The sequence below is a fragment of the Meriones unguiculatus genome, chromosome 9 (assembly GCF_030254825.1).
Source record: "Meriones unguiculatus strain TT.TT164.6M chromosome 9, Bangor_MerUng_6.1, whole genome shotgun sequence".
Taxonomy (NCBI): Eukaryota; Metazoa; Chordata; class Mammalia; order Rodentia; family Muridae; genus Meriones; species Meriones unguiculatus.
The window spans coordinates 94,419,024-94,434,817 of NC_083357.1; the positions used below are offsets into that span (position 1 = coordinate 94,419,024).

Sequence of the window (15,794 nt, forward strand, 5' to 3'; positions counted from 1 at the left end):
CTTCTTCTCCTATGCTCCTTCCCCAGTCCAATGATAGGGGAGTTCCTCCTCCCCTTCCATCTGACCCTAAGCTATCAGGTCTCATCAGGACTGGCTGCATTGTCTTCCTCTGTGGACTGGTAAAGCTGATCCCCCCTCAGGTGGAGGTGATCAAAGAGCCAGCCCATGAGTTCATGTCAGAGATAGTCCCTGTTCCTATTCCAGGGGAACCCTCTTGGACACTGAGCTGTCATGGGCTACATGTGAGCAGGGGTTCTAGGTTATCTCCATACATGGTCCTTGTTTGGAGTACTAGTCTCAGAAAAGACCCCTGTGCCCAGACTTTTTGATTCTGTTGCTCCCTTTATGGAGCTCCTCTTCCCTCCAGGTCTTTCTACCTCCCCCCTTCTTTCATAAGATTCCCTGTACTCCGCCCAGTGAAGGACATTTAACTGAACATTAGAAAATGAGCATGAGTCATGTCAGTCAAGAATACAGAACCAGAGTTTTGCTGTAATATTGTATCTTCTATGCTGAGACTCACAGCCAAACATTGGGCAGAGTGCTAGAAACATTATGGAAGAAGGGGTACATAGAAAGACCTGGACAGGAGAGAAGCTCCATAAGGAGACCAACAGAGCCCATAAGAGATGAGGGAGGGACCTACAGCCTGGATACAAAGTGAATAAATTGTAATCAATAATAATAAATAGATGAATTTTAAAAAGATCGTATCTCCTAGTGCCATCAGAAGCCAAAACCAGTAGAGTCTCACCAACACGATGGCCCAAACATGGGCTGAACAAGCATGACACCACTGAACATACCTAACTATATGGAGAAAAGCCACAAGACCTCAAACCTACACTAAGAACTCTAGGCTCCTGAGGAAAGACTGGAATGAAAAAGGTGTCTTTACTCAGTTGAGGCTGCCAACTGCTTGTTCTGTGCCACATGGTCAACCCTGAAAACATACCTCCTGGTAGTATTATACAGACTGAGAAGGTTTTATTTAGGAATATATGTATACATATATGAGTGCAATAAGAATTAGTGAAAAAAAAAAGAGGCCATAAATTTAAGGAGAACTATGAGGAGTAAATAGAGAGGAGGGAGGAAAGGGAAAGAAAATGTTTAATTAAATTATGATATCAAATACATATATATGATGTATGTATGAGTGTATATATGTATGTACATACGAGTAAACTCCAACCCTCAGTTTTCGAGAGGACACAGGGAAGACAGGAAGTTTATTGTCAAGGAGCTTTTTAGGTAAATGGAAGGTCTGTAGAAACAATAAGACAGAGAGAGTATGAACTAAGGAAGGGGGCATGTATACATAACACTTCATCACCTAAAAGAAGTCTAACTTCAGTATAAAACCAATGGAACTTGTGAACTAATTTGTGACTGAAAATCCACAGGGCGACTCTTGCAAGGTCTGAAGATGGCACAGCGAGAGAGCAGAAAGCTTGAGCGAATGTTACCACAGCAGCTGACTTTAGAGGATCCTCTAGAGTAGGTCGGGCTCTGCAGAGAGGGGCTGTGAATCTGAGGAATGATTTGAGGGTTGAAGAATGAAGAAACACCTATGTCACATGTGAAAATGGAAAAGCACATGTCAAAGTTTTTTCAACTTGCGTAGAAGGATCACAAAATCAACCAAACCAAACTAAACCAGAACTGCTGAAAAGGATCACTGAACTCAGGAAAGACTAGCCAAAGTTAGAGTCTATCATAGAGAATGACATTGTATTTATTTTTAATTTTTCCTACAAACTTACAATGTTGTTTTGTGGGTTTTGTTAAAGAAAGGGCAGGTCATTTATTATTAGAGAATATACTAATTAAACTGCACAATTTTTTGAAAGATTAAAACTACAAGAATTTTATTAGTATTTCAGTCTAGAGCTTGTGGTTTCTTGTGATCAATAACATTAGAATAACATTAGAATATAATTATTCTCTAAAGATACAAAAAGATGGATTTCAGGTTGAGTAAACTGATGTAGGCCACAGAAATCGTACAGAGGTAAAGCAGCAAAACCTCATTTATTAAAGCCACTTATGATTGGAAAATAGATATCATAAACATTAAAAGTGGTATCAATATAATAATGCCATCAGCTGTAACAGAAATCTTTCAAAAAGAAAAAAAGTCTTTTAATTCTATTATTTATTAAATATTAAATAGTTAATCTTCTGAAGATATAGGTTAACCAGGATATCTGTTTCTGAGGAAGATTCCATGAGATAAATCATAAAGTAATGTAAATATCTCCACATATAAATAAGAGAAATCATAAAAATTATATTTGAAGATTGTTTCATTCATGGTAATCTCAAGGAAGGGATAAAATTAAATTATGACACAGGTACCTTCTTATTTGGTACGTCTACTTTCAGAGAAGGTAATATTCAATTTTAAGTGTGAATAAATTACTACTTTCACTTAAAAGCTTCAAATTTCCTTCCAATTCATAAGGATAAAAATAATTTAAACCGTTTTGCACGTTATTTTATCTATCAATAGTAATTAACAGAGCCTTAATCTGGGTAATGTTAATGACCACTGTTCTCTGGTAAATCCCAGTTAAACCAAGCTTATTAAGGGCTAATTAAAGAAGGTATTATGTGCACTGAATAAAGTAATGCCTACTTCTAGAGTCGAAGTGTGCATATTGTGTGATAACATGAAATGTGACAAAACTTTTCAGTTAAAGGTTTATTGGCTTATTATTGATCTCTTAAAATGTGTGCAAATTAAATGCTTGACAGCTTGCCTCTCTCTCTGTTTTATTCTCCCTCTCTTTCCTCTTCTACATTTCTCCCACGTTTTCTCTATTTTCGCTCCCTTCTTCACTCCTTAGTCTCTCTCAAACATTCCATTAATGGAACAGCAGTAAGCATTATAAAACACTATTAAATTTTGAGAAACCTGAGGATTAAAGCAAAGGAAAATGGTGTACACCTGTGCGGAGGTGAGATGAAGATAGGGAGGATAATAGAACTGCATAAACAACTTGTGGCTCTAATACAATAGGAAAGGCATGCCAATTTAAGACAGTTTGTATCGAAAAAATGAATGGATACAGCACTGGATTCTAAATAGTGCAACAGTCATGCTATAAAACATACTGAAAGGGATACAGAAATAAAGGTGTCATTTAGTCATCTTCTAATTAAAGTTTATTTTTCAAATTTTAAAAAGGAAAGAGAGTAATTTTAATACTAAATGACATTTTTGGCAAATACGTGTCTCCAAAGCAACTTGAACTGGATAATGGTTTATCTTGACAAATTAGGCAATGGGTAACTCTCTACAAATATATATATATATATATATATATATATATATATTAATGTACGTGTTTGAAAATGTCAGGCCTGAATTACTTTGTTTTTGTTTTTTTTGTTGTGCATCAATGGCAATATTTCAAAACCTGAATACCAAATTGATCATATCCTATAATTAACCTATTAAAAGGAGTAGGATGTGCAAGGTTTCTGAAACTAATTCCACAGGAGAACTGGCTTTTTGTCTTTAAGAAAATATGTGTATATATACATTTAGTCTGTTCAGTTACTTTTCTTCATGATTTCAGTCATCTTTGTCTCTCACCTTACTGGCTAATAAAGCAGGAATCCAAACTGTTTATTATTGAGAAGATGTGACTTGGCCTGCCCTGCATTCTTTACCACATGGGGATGTCAAACCACATGATTCCAGGTTCCTAGGGGAATGTGTGGCTGTTACGTAATTGTGCTACTGTCTTCATCACAGAAATAAAAAGCTTACAAATAAATGATTCGGTCTGACTAGCCAGACTGTAAAAATCACATAATTGGGCCTAATCATGCTTGAGTTAAAAAAAAAAAAAAAAAAAAAAAAAAAAAAAACATGCATAGGAAGCCAAAGACCAAGAAAAATAAAATGAAGTTTTTAACTATGCTGTACTGTGGTTTCCTAGAAACACATGACTACAAAATTAATCTTATTAGAAAGTAGAAACCCAAACAGGGCATGCTTATCTGTTTGCTGTGTAAATTGATCTCTTATCACCCAGAGTAAGCGGATACACCATCAATCAAGGGGCCATACAGCTAAAAGCAATCAATAAAAAAAGCACAGGAATTGACAAACAACTAGTCAATGAAATCATTTTTTCCTGAAATACTTAGCTGGAGCCTTTTAAAAGAATTGCAGTGGCCAATGTCAGTTGCATTTTACCCTGCACGCTTGTTAATAGAGAACGGATGTCATATCCATTTATTTTAGCTGTCTGAGCAAGTTTTTCACACATTATCAGAAATAGTTTTGCTATCAATATATTGAAAATATGCAAACTTTGGGTTAGCTTCACTAAATTTGAAAGTCGTAGAAATGAGGAAGAAAAAAAAGTTCCTTCAGAAAAATACAGTATATCATTTGCTAATCAATAATTTGGTCATTTTTTCATGTTTGACAAAAGTAAGTTACTTTGTATTTGGTAGTAATCATTTTGATAATTTATGTCTCAAAGTGATGGCTGTGGAGAGAATTCAGCATCAGTATATTAAGCCGATTATGGGGCACTTCCTTTTTAGTTCATAGAAGAGCTCAGAAGTGCTGAATTATGCTTTGGGTAAGCTTTCTGGGATATTGCCAAAACTGTTATAAACATTTCTGAGCTCACTTTTCCAGGGAACTCTTTTAAAAATCAATTAGAAGTGAAAGCCTTTCAATGTACGTGTTTGAAAATGTCAGGCCTGAATTACTTTGTTTTTTTGTTGTGCATCAATGGCAATATTTCAAAACCTGAATACTAAATTGATCATATCCTATAATTAACCTATTAAAAGGAGTAGGATGTGCAAGGTTTCTGAAACTAATTCCACAGGAGAACTGGCTTTTTGTCTTTAAGAAAATATGTTCAGTTAGTTAAAAAAGAAAAAAAAAGGCAAAGGGGAGAGAGCAGAAAGCTAAGGTTACTCAGGTTTCATTTTCACAGCATACTTGAGTAAACTTGCTGATTTTGAAAAAAAAAAATAAAGAAAAAACTTACATAGCAGTTCAGGTCAGCTTGTTAAAGTAAGGAATACTTTAAGATTCCTGAATTAAGTTATTTCAATAATATTCTATAGGCAATGGCACGAGATCAATTATGAATTTAAATTTATCAAACAGTGATCTGTTCAAGAAGTGAATATATTCAAGGGCACAAAACATTCTTTATAATATGTTATATAAATGCATGTTAATATTTCTATGTATTTATATTTTTACCTGTCCAAATGCAGCACTAATTTATTTTGTTTAAGCAATATTACCAAACTTCAAATATCTATGTCAAGTTTTTTTTCTTACTAAAAACAATCTAATATTGTTCTATGTGTACAAAAATATATTTTATAAGAGATACGATTAAAAACTTGTAAATATCAAAAACTGTGTTCCCTCACTCAACAAATGAACCACAAATTGACTGTGGAGAGCAAAGGATTAAAATTCCTCATGGATGTGTAGCAAACACATTGATATTAATTGGTTTGTCCTTTCAAGTTGTGTTTATCTCTTCATTTCCATCACTGTTTCAAAGGTCACTCTGTTCCATTTATAAATCCAATATGACAGAGATTAGGAAAGGCAAAAAGCAACAACGAAATGACTGCATCATCATGCAATCACACAGCTCACAATTCATTTACCCAATTAATAAAAAATACCATCAAAGCACCAAAATGGCTCATGTCAAGATAGCTTAATCATCTACATTTAGGATAGACAGTACAGGAAATGTACTGAAACAGGGAAATTCCATTCTAGTTGAAATACTGAAAAATCTGTGCCTCTTGAGGATTTTGTTTTCTCCAAAACAAAATAATTATGAAACTAAATTTCAGAAGAAAACTCCTTAGTAAATAGAAATAAATACTTGTAATAATTTGATGAAAGATACTCAGAAGGTTAACTGCGCTGATGCGTGCTGCATGTTTACATGTCTCTGTGTAACAATTTGATGGGGAAGATCATATTATAATGAAATTGAATGTAAATAATATGACGTACGTCCAACGGGTAAATGGAGATAAGTTTTACAACTAAATGCTCTGTTTTGCACATTTAGTAAAAACTGTTCTAGAGCACAGCTTTTCTCTTGATGTGGGTGTACAGTGGCAAATGGAAAAACAGAACGACAACAAAGTAAATAAAACAACCCAAAAAATAATTGAGTGTTGTTTAACACAGGTAACTTTAAGTGGTGAGTGTTAGAATGTCACGGAAAATTGTTTATCTCTAAGCTAAGCACTTTGATCAGATTAGGGTTTTTAATGTTCTTATTTACCCCGATGTGGAACATTGAGCTTGTGTTATCTAATAGATCATGTATTTACAGATAGATACCGCTCAAAAACACACTTGAGATTTTAAACCTAAAGTAAAAAAAAAATGATAAAAATAGAAAAACTCTAGCTTAATCATCTAGTAAAAACTGTAACATACAGGAATACTTAGAATCAAGTGCTGTAGAAAGTTAGAGACTTTCTCTGAAGCCAAATATGAGTGAAACTAAAAAGAAACAAATTAGTTTCAAAAACTGATTTGCTTTTCTTTTTCTCACCTGTGACTCCTAAAATGCTGTGTACTCACAGAATCCTGAGGCTGCGGGCAAAACAATAATGCTTCCAAAGCCAGAGTTTTGAAACAAGCTAACTACTCAAATGCCATAGTGTCTGGAAATGAATTACTAATCACCACATTATATTATATGACATCACATTTCCTTTTATGCATTCATCATTTTACAAATACTTAATTGAAATATGTACTTTGTTGTTTTGGTAAAACCTATGTTTTTAGGTTAAATACATCTGCTAGAAAAGATACCACAAAATCATTAAATATGTTATGAAAATAATGAAGAGATTATTTCTTTGGAAACCTAAGACACAATATCTTCTATGAAATTGCTTTTACCTAAAGATCCAAGCACATTTTATCATACAGATAAAATTGAAAATGCATTACTTCATTTGAGATTTCTGGTCAGCAAAATGAAAAACTTTTCTGAGGAATCCTAAAATGTTGCATTTTATGCAAAATCAAGAGAAATATTTTTAAAATTTGTCTTAAAACATTTTAAGACAAGTACAGGACTGATAAAACTTCAGTATATATGCTATAAATGATTTTAACTTTAGTGTATGCATGTCATCATGCATAACTCTCAAATGTGCGATATAAGTCACAAGGTGTGCAGGCAAATACACTTGTGTCCTCTTCTTTGTCCCTATGCAGATTACGGCTACCAGCCAACAAATGACCCCAAGGAAGGAAGTCCACTTTTTGGCTGAATGGTTTATCAACAGCTTGAAGTGACAGGAATGGTGATTCAATCCTGCTTCTCCACATATCAGATGTAGGCCACATTCTTCAGTCTGTGGAACTAGAAAAGGAAAAAGTCCCTGTCGCATTTGCCCTTTCATAGAGATGGAAATATTATTAGAAAGGACATAAACAGACTAATTAAATCACAGCAGTATGGCTGGGGTGACAGCTGGTACAGCGTGTGACTGAGGAGATCCATATCTGGGAGCAGGAGGTACTTCACTGGCAATCCATTCGCTATTAGGTGCTTTCAAGCTTGCTGTGCAGACATTAAATAATAACATATCATTTCCAAGGCTAAAACGATGTAAAGAAATAAAAAAAGCCTTTCTAACCAAGAAATCTTTTGTGCGACGCCGAAAAAAAAAATCATTTACCACTCAGTTCTGCTTTTGAGATAAAGATGTAATAATGCCATTACCTTTCATCAGCAGGATCCTTGAAAATCAACACTCTTTGCTTATCATGCTGTGAAATACAAATAGAGCTAAAGGCCTGGCCTGCAAGGCACGGCTGCAGCGATATTAACTACCAGATCTGCCCTTTGTGAAGGAAACCGTATCCGTTTCATTAGTGCAGACTCTAATTCAAAACTGTTGAAAATGAACTGCACATACTGTTTTAATAACAACACTCCTAATCATTATCAAACTGGTAATTCTCTCAGCACTGAATTATAAGGGTCTCTGTTTCCATTATGACCTGCTGTTAAAGAAAACCATATTTAAATCCCCCATTCTTTCTTAGTTTTTAAATTATCCAGGTTTGAGAGAAGGGGAGGGATTGTAGTAGCATCAAGAGTGTGTAAAACTATGTCTGCCACATTATTTCATTTTAGGTAAACTGGCAGTTTTAGACATTTATGTCAACTACTGTATTATTTACAAATCTTTTGGTTACACTGCTTTGCATTCAGTTTGAAAATTCACATTTCACTCAAATGACTTTGTACAATTTTGGAGTGCCTGAACACTTCAGAAAAGAATCAGAGCAATGAAAATGTGAAATGCTGAAAATGAAAAGTCTGGTGGCAGGTGCAATGAGCTAAACTTGTGTGCAAACTCACAAAATGTTGAGCAAGTCCTACGGTTGTCTCAAATACTACATTTTTTGAAAATTTTTTAAACAGGTAATGTTGGGCATCACACCTCTATAAAGCACATAGTCGAAAGTTTGTTTTAAATATGTATTGCTAATCATAATAAGTTGAATGTAAAAAAAAAAATGGAAATAGCAGCACATGTTAGTGAAGTAAATAAGAGGAGTTGAATGTGACCTGGACTACTTTATACAAAGGTAGTTGGTTTGGATACACTTTAGTTTTTAAGTTTATATGAATGTCACAACATGAGCATACATTATGTTGATAATATATGACTTTATTTGATGGGATTGTGGCTAATCTTTTAAAAGGTGATGGAATCTACCATGTAATTCCTTCACCTGGATATATTCAACAATTATTTGTTTCACAATTATACACTAACATAGGGTCAAAAATCATTTAATAGGTTTTTCGTGTGTATGTGTGTGTGTACATGTGTTTCAATTGTTAGGTTTCCCTTAAAACCTAGTCATTATTTACAAGCATTATTGATATCGAAATTGAAATATTGCCTATTTTCTAATAATGCTTTCAAACTGTCTATATACATTGAAAGTGTCCTCTAGAATCGGAAGAAAAATTGCAAAAAAAGATTTAGCTGCTATGCAACAAAGCATATATGTAGTAGTTCATATAAGAAAGTAGTGCAAATTATTAATTATTGTCTAAGAATTTTATTGACATACAAAAGATATATTGAGATATATTTTAAATATTCTTAAAGACACTGTCTTAATGCAGAATCAAACATCCCTTCAGTCACCTGTTGTGAACACAGGTAATTCTGTGATTTAACAAAATAATAGCAAATATCTGAAAGACAATGATGCTATCTTTCACTTCCCTGAGAGATCTAAGAAGCACAAATGATGCGATATACTGACCAGCTTGCAGAGTTTATGGCACATTTAACCATTTTTTAAACCATATTTTTAAAACAACCTTAATTTCTCTCTGTGGTAAAACTAGATAAACTCTTGTCCAGCCCCTTCATACATTAACAAAAATGATGCACAGCACCAAGGAAAGATGTTCTGTCCTATGTTCCTTACAGTCGAATATGGTCCACTCTCAGCCGTCGTGTGTAATGGTTACATAATATTTTAAATAGATATACACCGTTCTATTTATCAGTGTTTTTATTGAGACATATAAGTTGCTCTAGGGGTTTTCATTTTGAAAGCCACTTCAAAGAATGCCTTTATTATTATTTATTTTCTATTGAGTCCTCAAGTCAAAAAAAAGTTAAAAAAATAAAAAACAGAATGAGAGAATGAGTCTTTCTACCAAGAAAGGCCAACGTTAAAAAACTTACCTAGGTAGCTGCACTCATTATTGGCTCTTTTATCAGGAGAAGACATATCTCATCTGTGCTCACATGTCATTTCATGAATACATCTGAAGGCTTTTCCCTTGGTCATACCACATAAGATGTTTTAATGTCACATCAAGTTTGTTTTTGTAATTTCAGTTTAAATGAGCTGTTTATCATGTCCCCTACATTAACTTATTTACGATATTTAGTAAATAACAATGCTAGAGTTATTAAATATTTATCAGTGCATCAGAATTCATGAGAAAGTAACCTAATCCCTTTCTTTGTTTTTAATGATGGGATGAGTAACTTTGTATTAGATGTCAGGATATGAAGACATCCTCTGCATAGGGAATGATGTTAACCATATGGCCTACTCACCATCAATTGAATTACAAGCCATGGCAGTTACTACACTTTTAAGAGATGCTTGTGTTGGTTTCCATTAGTATACTAATGTGACATTTATGAAAGTTTTAAGGTTAGGCATCCTTTCTGGACCCATGGATAAGGGCACAAGAAGGAAAGCATGAGCTAAAAGTTTTATATATACATTGACAGTTATCAGTTTGGAGTGGTCTACATTCTGAAGGTCATCATTATTTAAACTTTTAGGATAGTCTTGTGTGCATCCATGTTCATAGCAGAATCATTTAATCTTACTCATCAGGCAAGAAGGCTCTTTCCACTTATTACTAGGAAAAGATGTTAGTGTTTAAAAAAGAAAATCCACATTTAATCTGTTAAACAATAGCAAATTTCTTATGAACCAGTGATACTGTAATTGAACTGGAGACATTTTTAGAGCAAGCTTGCTTTGGCTTTTTCACCCTCCGATTTGGAATCTGCTCACAGTATTGCCAGCTTAACCAAAAAGGATTAACTCTCATATCCAACTGAGAACACAGATAATTCTCAGTAATTGGTAAAAAATGAAGATGAATGGGGCTGAGAGATAAGGAGCAATTAGCTCATCAGCAGCTACAGCTGTGCACTCCATCCGGATCCATCTCTTGAGTCTCGGCCCCTTTTAAAGAACCTAAGCAGACTAAGCACAGGACACCCCTCCCCAAAAATATTCTATACCTGCCCATCATTTCTCTAGTCTTCCATTCCGTTTCTTACTATACAAAGACACCTGTCATAGCACGGTATGTAAATTACTACCTCTCTTAGGACCTATGTCTAAAGCCAATCTTCTCTTTAAACTTTTTTTTATAACAGAAACCAAATGACTACTGTAGACAGTCTTAAATTCCCTGTCAATCGTTTCATTATAGCAGCATCATCTGTTTGAAAATATAAGCAATTCCCTCATCTAATTATAGGAAGGATTTGAGGTTCATTAACATTGCCAAGGCAGGATCCAATGTGCAACTGCAGAGCTCCGCGTGGTAACCTGCCTCTCAGTTTCCTTTTATTTGCTGTCTCGGGCTCTCCAAGACCTTTTCCTAAAAACACTCACTCCTTTCCCTCAAAATAGGCATATGTGCTGGAAGATAGGAAATGACTTCAGGGCAAATCATTCCATAACTACAAGATACTCTTACAGTTATTTTTCTTCTGTCAAGATAAGGGGATGGTCAACTAGGGAAGATATTTTTGTCTCCCTCTGTGTTTGGCCTTTTTCTCTTTTTTTTTTCTTTTCTTTTTTTTCTTTTTTCCTTTAATAAATGTGTTTGGTTGTTTGGAGGGCAGGAAAAGTAAACAGGGGAAAGACTGAGGAACGTGTTCTCAACCCAACTCATGTCCTTACTTTTGCTCGAAACTCCTGCATCCTGTTAACTATTTCAAGTTTGAGAAGAATTTTGAAAGAACCACGTACTTCATTCAAATGACATTTGCTCAGCTTTGTCATTTACCGAACAAGCACAGGCTTGCCGAAGTGACACAGTGTTCAGAAAGACAAAGTACTGAAGTCGTGAGATGACTTCACTTCCTCGAAATAATAACAGTAGTTAGGGGGTTATGGCTATAGTTTAAACAATGAGATTTTCTTGGGACATCTGTTTTGAGATCACATTTTGAATAGATATGAACTCATTTCCTATGAAGCCAGAAATCTACTATTGTTGATAGCTGTTTACCAGTTCTATGAGTCAGATATTAGCTACTGGCATGGGTCCCTCTTGAATCCTCTGAGTATTTTCTAAACTGTGTACATAGTGTTTTCCTTAAATAAAATGTTGGGAGAAGAATGTATTCTTTTCTCAAATCTTGGTAAATTACAGTTCACAAGACTTTATACTTTAGAATAATATTTAATGCATGTATTTTTAAAAGTGCACTTCCTGGCTCTCTGTTGTAAAGACAGTAAGACACTAGGTTTAGTAAGTATTTATTTAGATAACGTAGATGCTCCGAGAGATGCTTTTTATGTCAATATTTAGATAACATTTCAAAACCAGAAGTAAAATTAAGGATCCTTTATTTAGATTAAACAAATTGTGATTAATTTAGTATACTCAAAGATGAGCATAATGCCAAAAGAAAAGATAAACAGATTATATAAAAAAAAGTTATGGATGCTGTCAAATTGACCTTAAGTTCAACAGTTTTAAATTTTCCTTCATCAATATCCTAGTTCCAATTTGCAAGCAGAATTTTTAAGCTGGTTATGCAGATCAGTTTTGCTAAAGAAGAAAAAAATAGTAATTTATCTGGCCTATATTCTGTGGAGAGTGTTGCCACTAAAAAGAATCCAGGACATTTTTCCTTCTTATCTGGAACGGAGCTCATATCAGGCTACCTGTCACAAGATAGTACTTGATATAAACAAGAGATTGCTAAGACATCTCAGTAATCAATATCAGGATGGCAACAGTATGGAAGCTCCAACCAGTGCATATCATTTGTCTCAGTATCTATTTCTATGGCCAAATGAAGCATTAATTCAAATCATAAATCTATGGTGATTTAAATCTGGGAATGAGCACCTGCCTGCTTTAATGATTTATTTTGTACATTTCAGTAAGCAGGAGATTTGTCCATTTGAACTGACAGGTCACCTTCAGATGCCAGGAGCACACTGTTTATCACCATGCAGACTAGCATCTCATCTTAGCAAGTAAATATTAAACTAAAAGAATCCAATTGATTGTGGATGGGGGAGAATGGCAATGTGGCCATATATTTCACTCAGCAAGCTGATGCCTCACTCCTCGGATCTATCCTGAGTTCCTCACCTCTTCCTCCACTCATCACCCTCTTGTAAAGACGTGGGCTCAAGGTTATCATCTAAAACTGGAATGCAAAGTAAACATTTGTCCACATCAAAATTTTCCAAAACTCCTTTGTTTTTTTTTTTCCAGCTAATTTTTAAGACTCCTTATGAATCAGTAAAAGTCATCTTCCACAAGATTATCTAGTCACCTTACCTAGGCAAATCCAACCACATCAAGCTAAAACAAAATCTATTTTCTTGAGCTGTAAAGATTTATTTACAACTAATAAATTGAAAACATGCACCCATAAAGGAAAGCCTAAAGTGAGTGCCTTACCTTGAGAGGCCAGTAAATAAGTCTCAGGAGACAATGGTTTAACTCTAGACATGTCACTGGACATGGGCAGGCCTAAGGGAGGAAGAAGTCTAAGTTGAACCTCTGTGAAGGGTGTCACTCCTGCAAAGTGGTTGACGATAGGCAGAATGACAAAACTAGTGAGTTGGAATTCCAAAGCACAGGCTTGAGAGCTTTGGGATTCTTTCTAGAATTCAAATTCCTCAATTCCTCTGCCTAGCCACTTCGCCATGACGGATATTCCCCGAACCCAACAGGTGTCCTATTATTATTGTTGCCCAGCCTCTCCCGATAGCATGGCATCGCATACTGGGCTTGTATTAGATCACTTTTGTGTTTTTACAATGAATGAGCTGAACTTAAAAGTTTAAGAAAGTACTTTCAAGAAAATGCTTCCAAGTTTTCTCAGCGCTCTACATCTTCAGAAGTGATACCTACTCAGCACAAGAGGAATGCAAAGAAGGAAACTGCTGTGGATGGGAGTAAAAATGGGAAGAAAGTAATTTTAGGAGGGCATCTTTAGAGGAATTGTAATAATAAAAGTAATACCAAACTTCAAATAAGCAATGGGAGAAACAGACATAAAGAGTGGCGTACTAACCACCAGGCACATTTATTTTAATTATCTCATGGTGGCATTTTCCAGTTGTCTTGAACTATAAAGCCCTGAAAGTCTACATAACTTTTCAAAGTCATAATCAAATTGTTATTGAGCATTTAAAAGAGGCAGGAATTGTCTCCATAGAAGCCTGGAGCCACAAAAACTGCTCAGTTCAGCAACTGCTTTGATCTATGCAGACTTGGCTCTGACCTTCACTGGGCTTCGTCACCCGTGGCACCCACCTTCCTCCTACCTAAAACGCACTGTCTTTGCTTTCTAAAGAAATATCCAATAGTAGCTGTTTTGATGAAAGATGATAGGAATTGCAAATTTTTAGACAGTTGCTGCATGCTGAGAATGGAATGAAAATGACAGCAGAAGTCCTTTCCAAATCACCTAAAGTTAGGCCACAAAATAAACGATGTACGTACCTTAGGAAGGGGGGGGTTGTCTAACAATCCACTGATGCAAACACATCTGTAAATATCTCAATCTTCAAAGAAGGCACAAGTAAGCATTCCTCTTGGTACAAATGAACATATGATAGCTCACAATAGGATATTAACAGTGGAGCTATCAACTAACAGGAAAAAGTTAATTTTTCAACTAAAACAAAATGAGATATTCAAGTGTTTATATTTTAAGACATGATAATAGCCTAAGTACCTAAATAATTAAAGGGAGCTGTAGTTTGGACACTAGGTAAATATTATTACATACTAAAAATATGAAATCCATGTTAATGCTTAATTGTGAGTCGTTTGCTTCTTAACTTCTGCCCATTGGTTTTTGAAAAGCTAACTGCTGCCCCTTTAAATTTTATTATATTGTCCTCTTAATCTCCACTTCCAGCATCTACTACCAGAAATGGCCTGTATGGTGAGTCTACTCTGCAAATTTGAAAATAAGCAAGTGGAATAATCATTTGGAATAATTACTATTATTGATAAGTAGATTATTTTTATGGAAGATAGCATGAACACTAAACCAGCGATGCAGACAAGTTTCCCACATTTGGGAAATAATGGAGGTCAAGACATTGCATTTCAAAGAACTAGTCTAGCCCTGGAAAATACACCTTTTATGATCTTGGTATCACGCTGCCCAATAAGCACTGATAATTTATTTTTATAAGTGTTGGAAGCTGATCTATTTCAGAAGCCAAAGCAAAAAGAGTTTAATTTTAAGCTCTTCTACACTTAGCAGTTCTAAAAATAAGAGAGAGAGAGAATTGTAATTCTTCCAATATTAGCGTGACTTTAATTCTAAAACAACATGTTCGAACCATGAGCTAAGCAATTATTTTCTTTCTCATCTTTCTTTCTAGGATCCCAGGTAGCGTAAGCATTGCTATATTCCGGAGATGTTTCCCCTCCATGTTTTCACTGCTCTAAGCGCCAGCCGCAGCTACTTTCAATTCAAGGTGTGATCGTTTTCAGTTGCCCTTATGAAGTTCTGTTGAGAAATTCTATTGTTCCCATTTGCATGACAGAAGGGTCCCTTTACCTTCACGGAAGAAATGTGTTTTGTGTTTTCCTAGATGTTTCAAATCATTTGCCGTCCTAATATTTTATCTGGTATGTGCTTATGAGTAATTGCAACGAAATGATGATCTTTTTAAAATTCATAGTATTTCTTCATATGCCCATAACTATATCTTAATGGGTGGAAATCTGAGCTTTATTGATGAGCTTAAGAAATGATGAAGAGAAATTGTGGTAAACTGCTGTGTTCTCATGTGCCTTGTTTGACAGGATAACATGCATGCCCCTTACAAAGTGTAATTTTCTCTTATAAAATTTTATTTTGAGCATTAATCCTGTACTAGAAAATGTTAGAGTAAAGAAAGAGAATGAAAGGTTTTGTCACATCAACACTCAGATGACAAATATTTCATTGGTAAA

The 15,794-nt window shown here is 34.9% G+C and overlaps 1 protein-coding gene across 4 annotated transcripts in view; it reads right to left on the minus strand.

Moving 5' to 3' along the window:
- Dach1 (dachshund family transcription factor 1) overlaps nt 1-15,794 on the minus strand; it is a 410,763-nt gene that overhangs the window by 180,887 nt on the left and 214,082 nt on the right. Inside the window, exon 4 of one of the 4 annotated variants that reach the window (XM_060391521.1) lies at nt 13,272-13,343. The exons of the other annotated variants lie outside the window; for them this stretch is intronic. Coding sequence (XP_060247504.1) covers nt 13,272-13,343 — 72 coding nt within the window. The remainder of the gene's footprint in view (nt 1-13,271; nt 13,344-15,794) is intronic. 4 annotated transcript variants of the gene reach the window in all.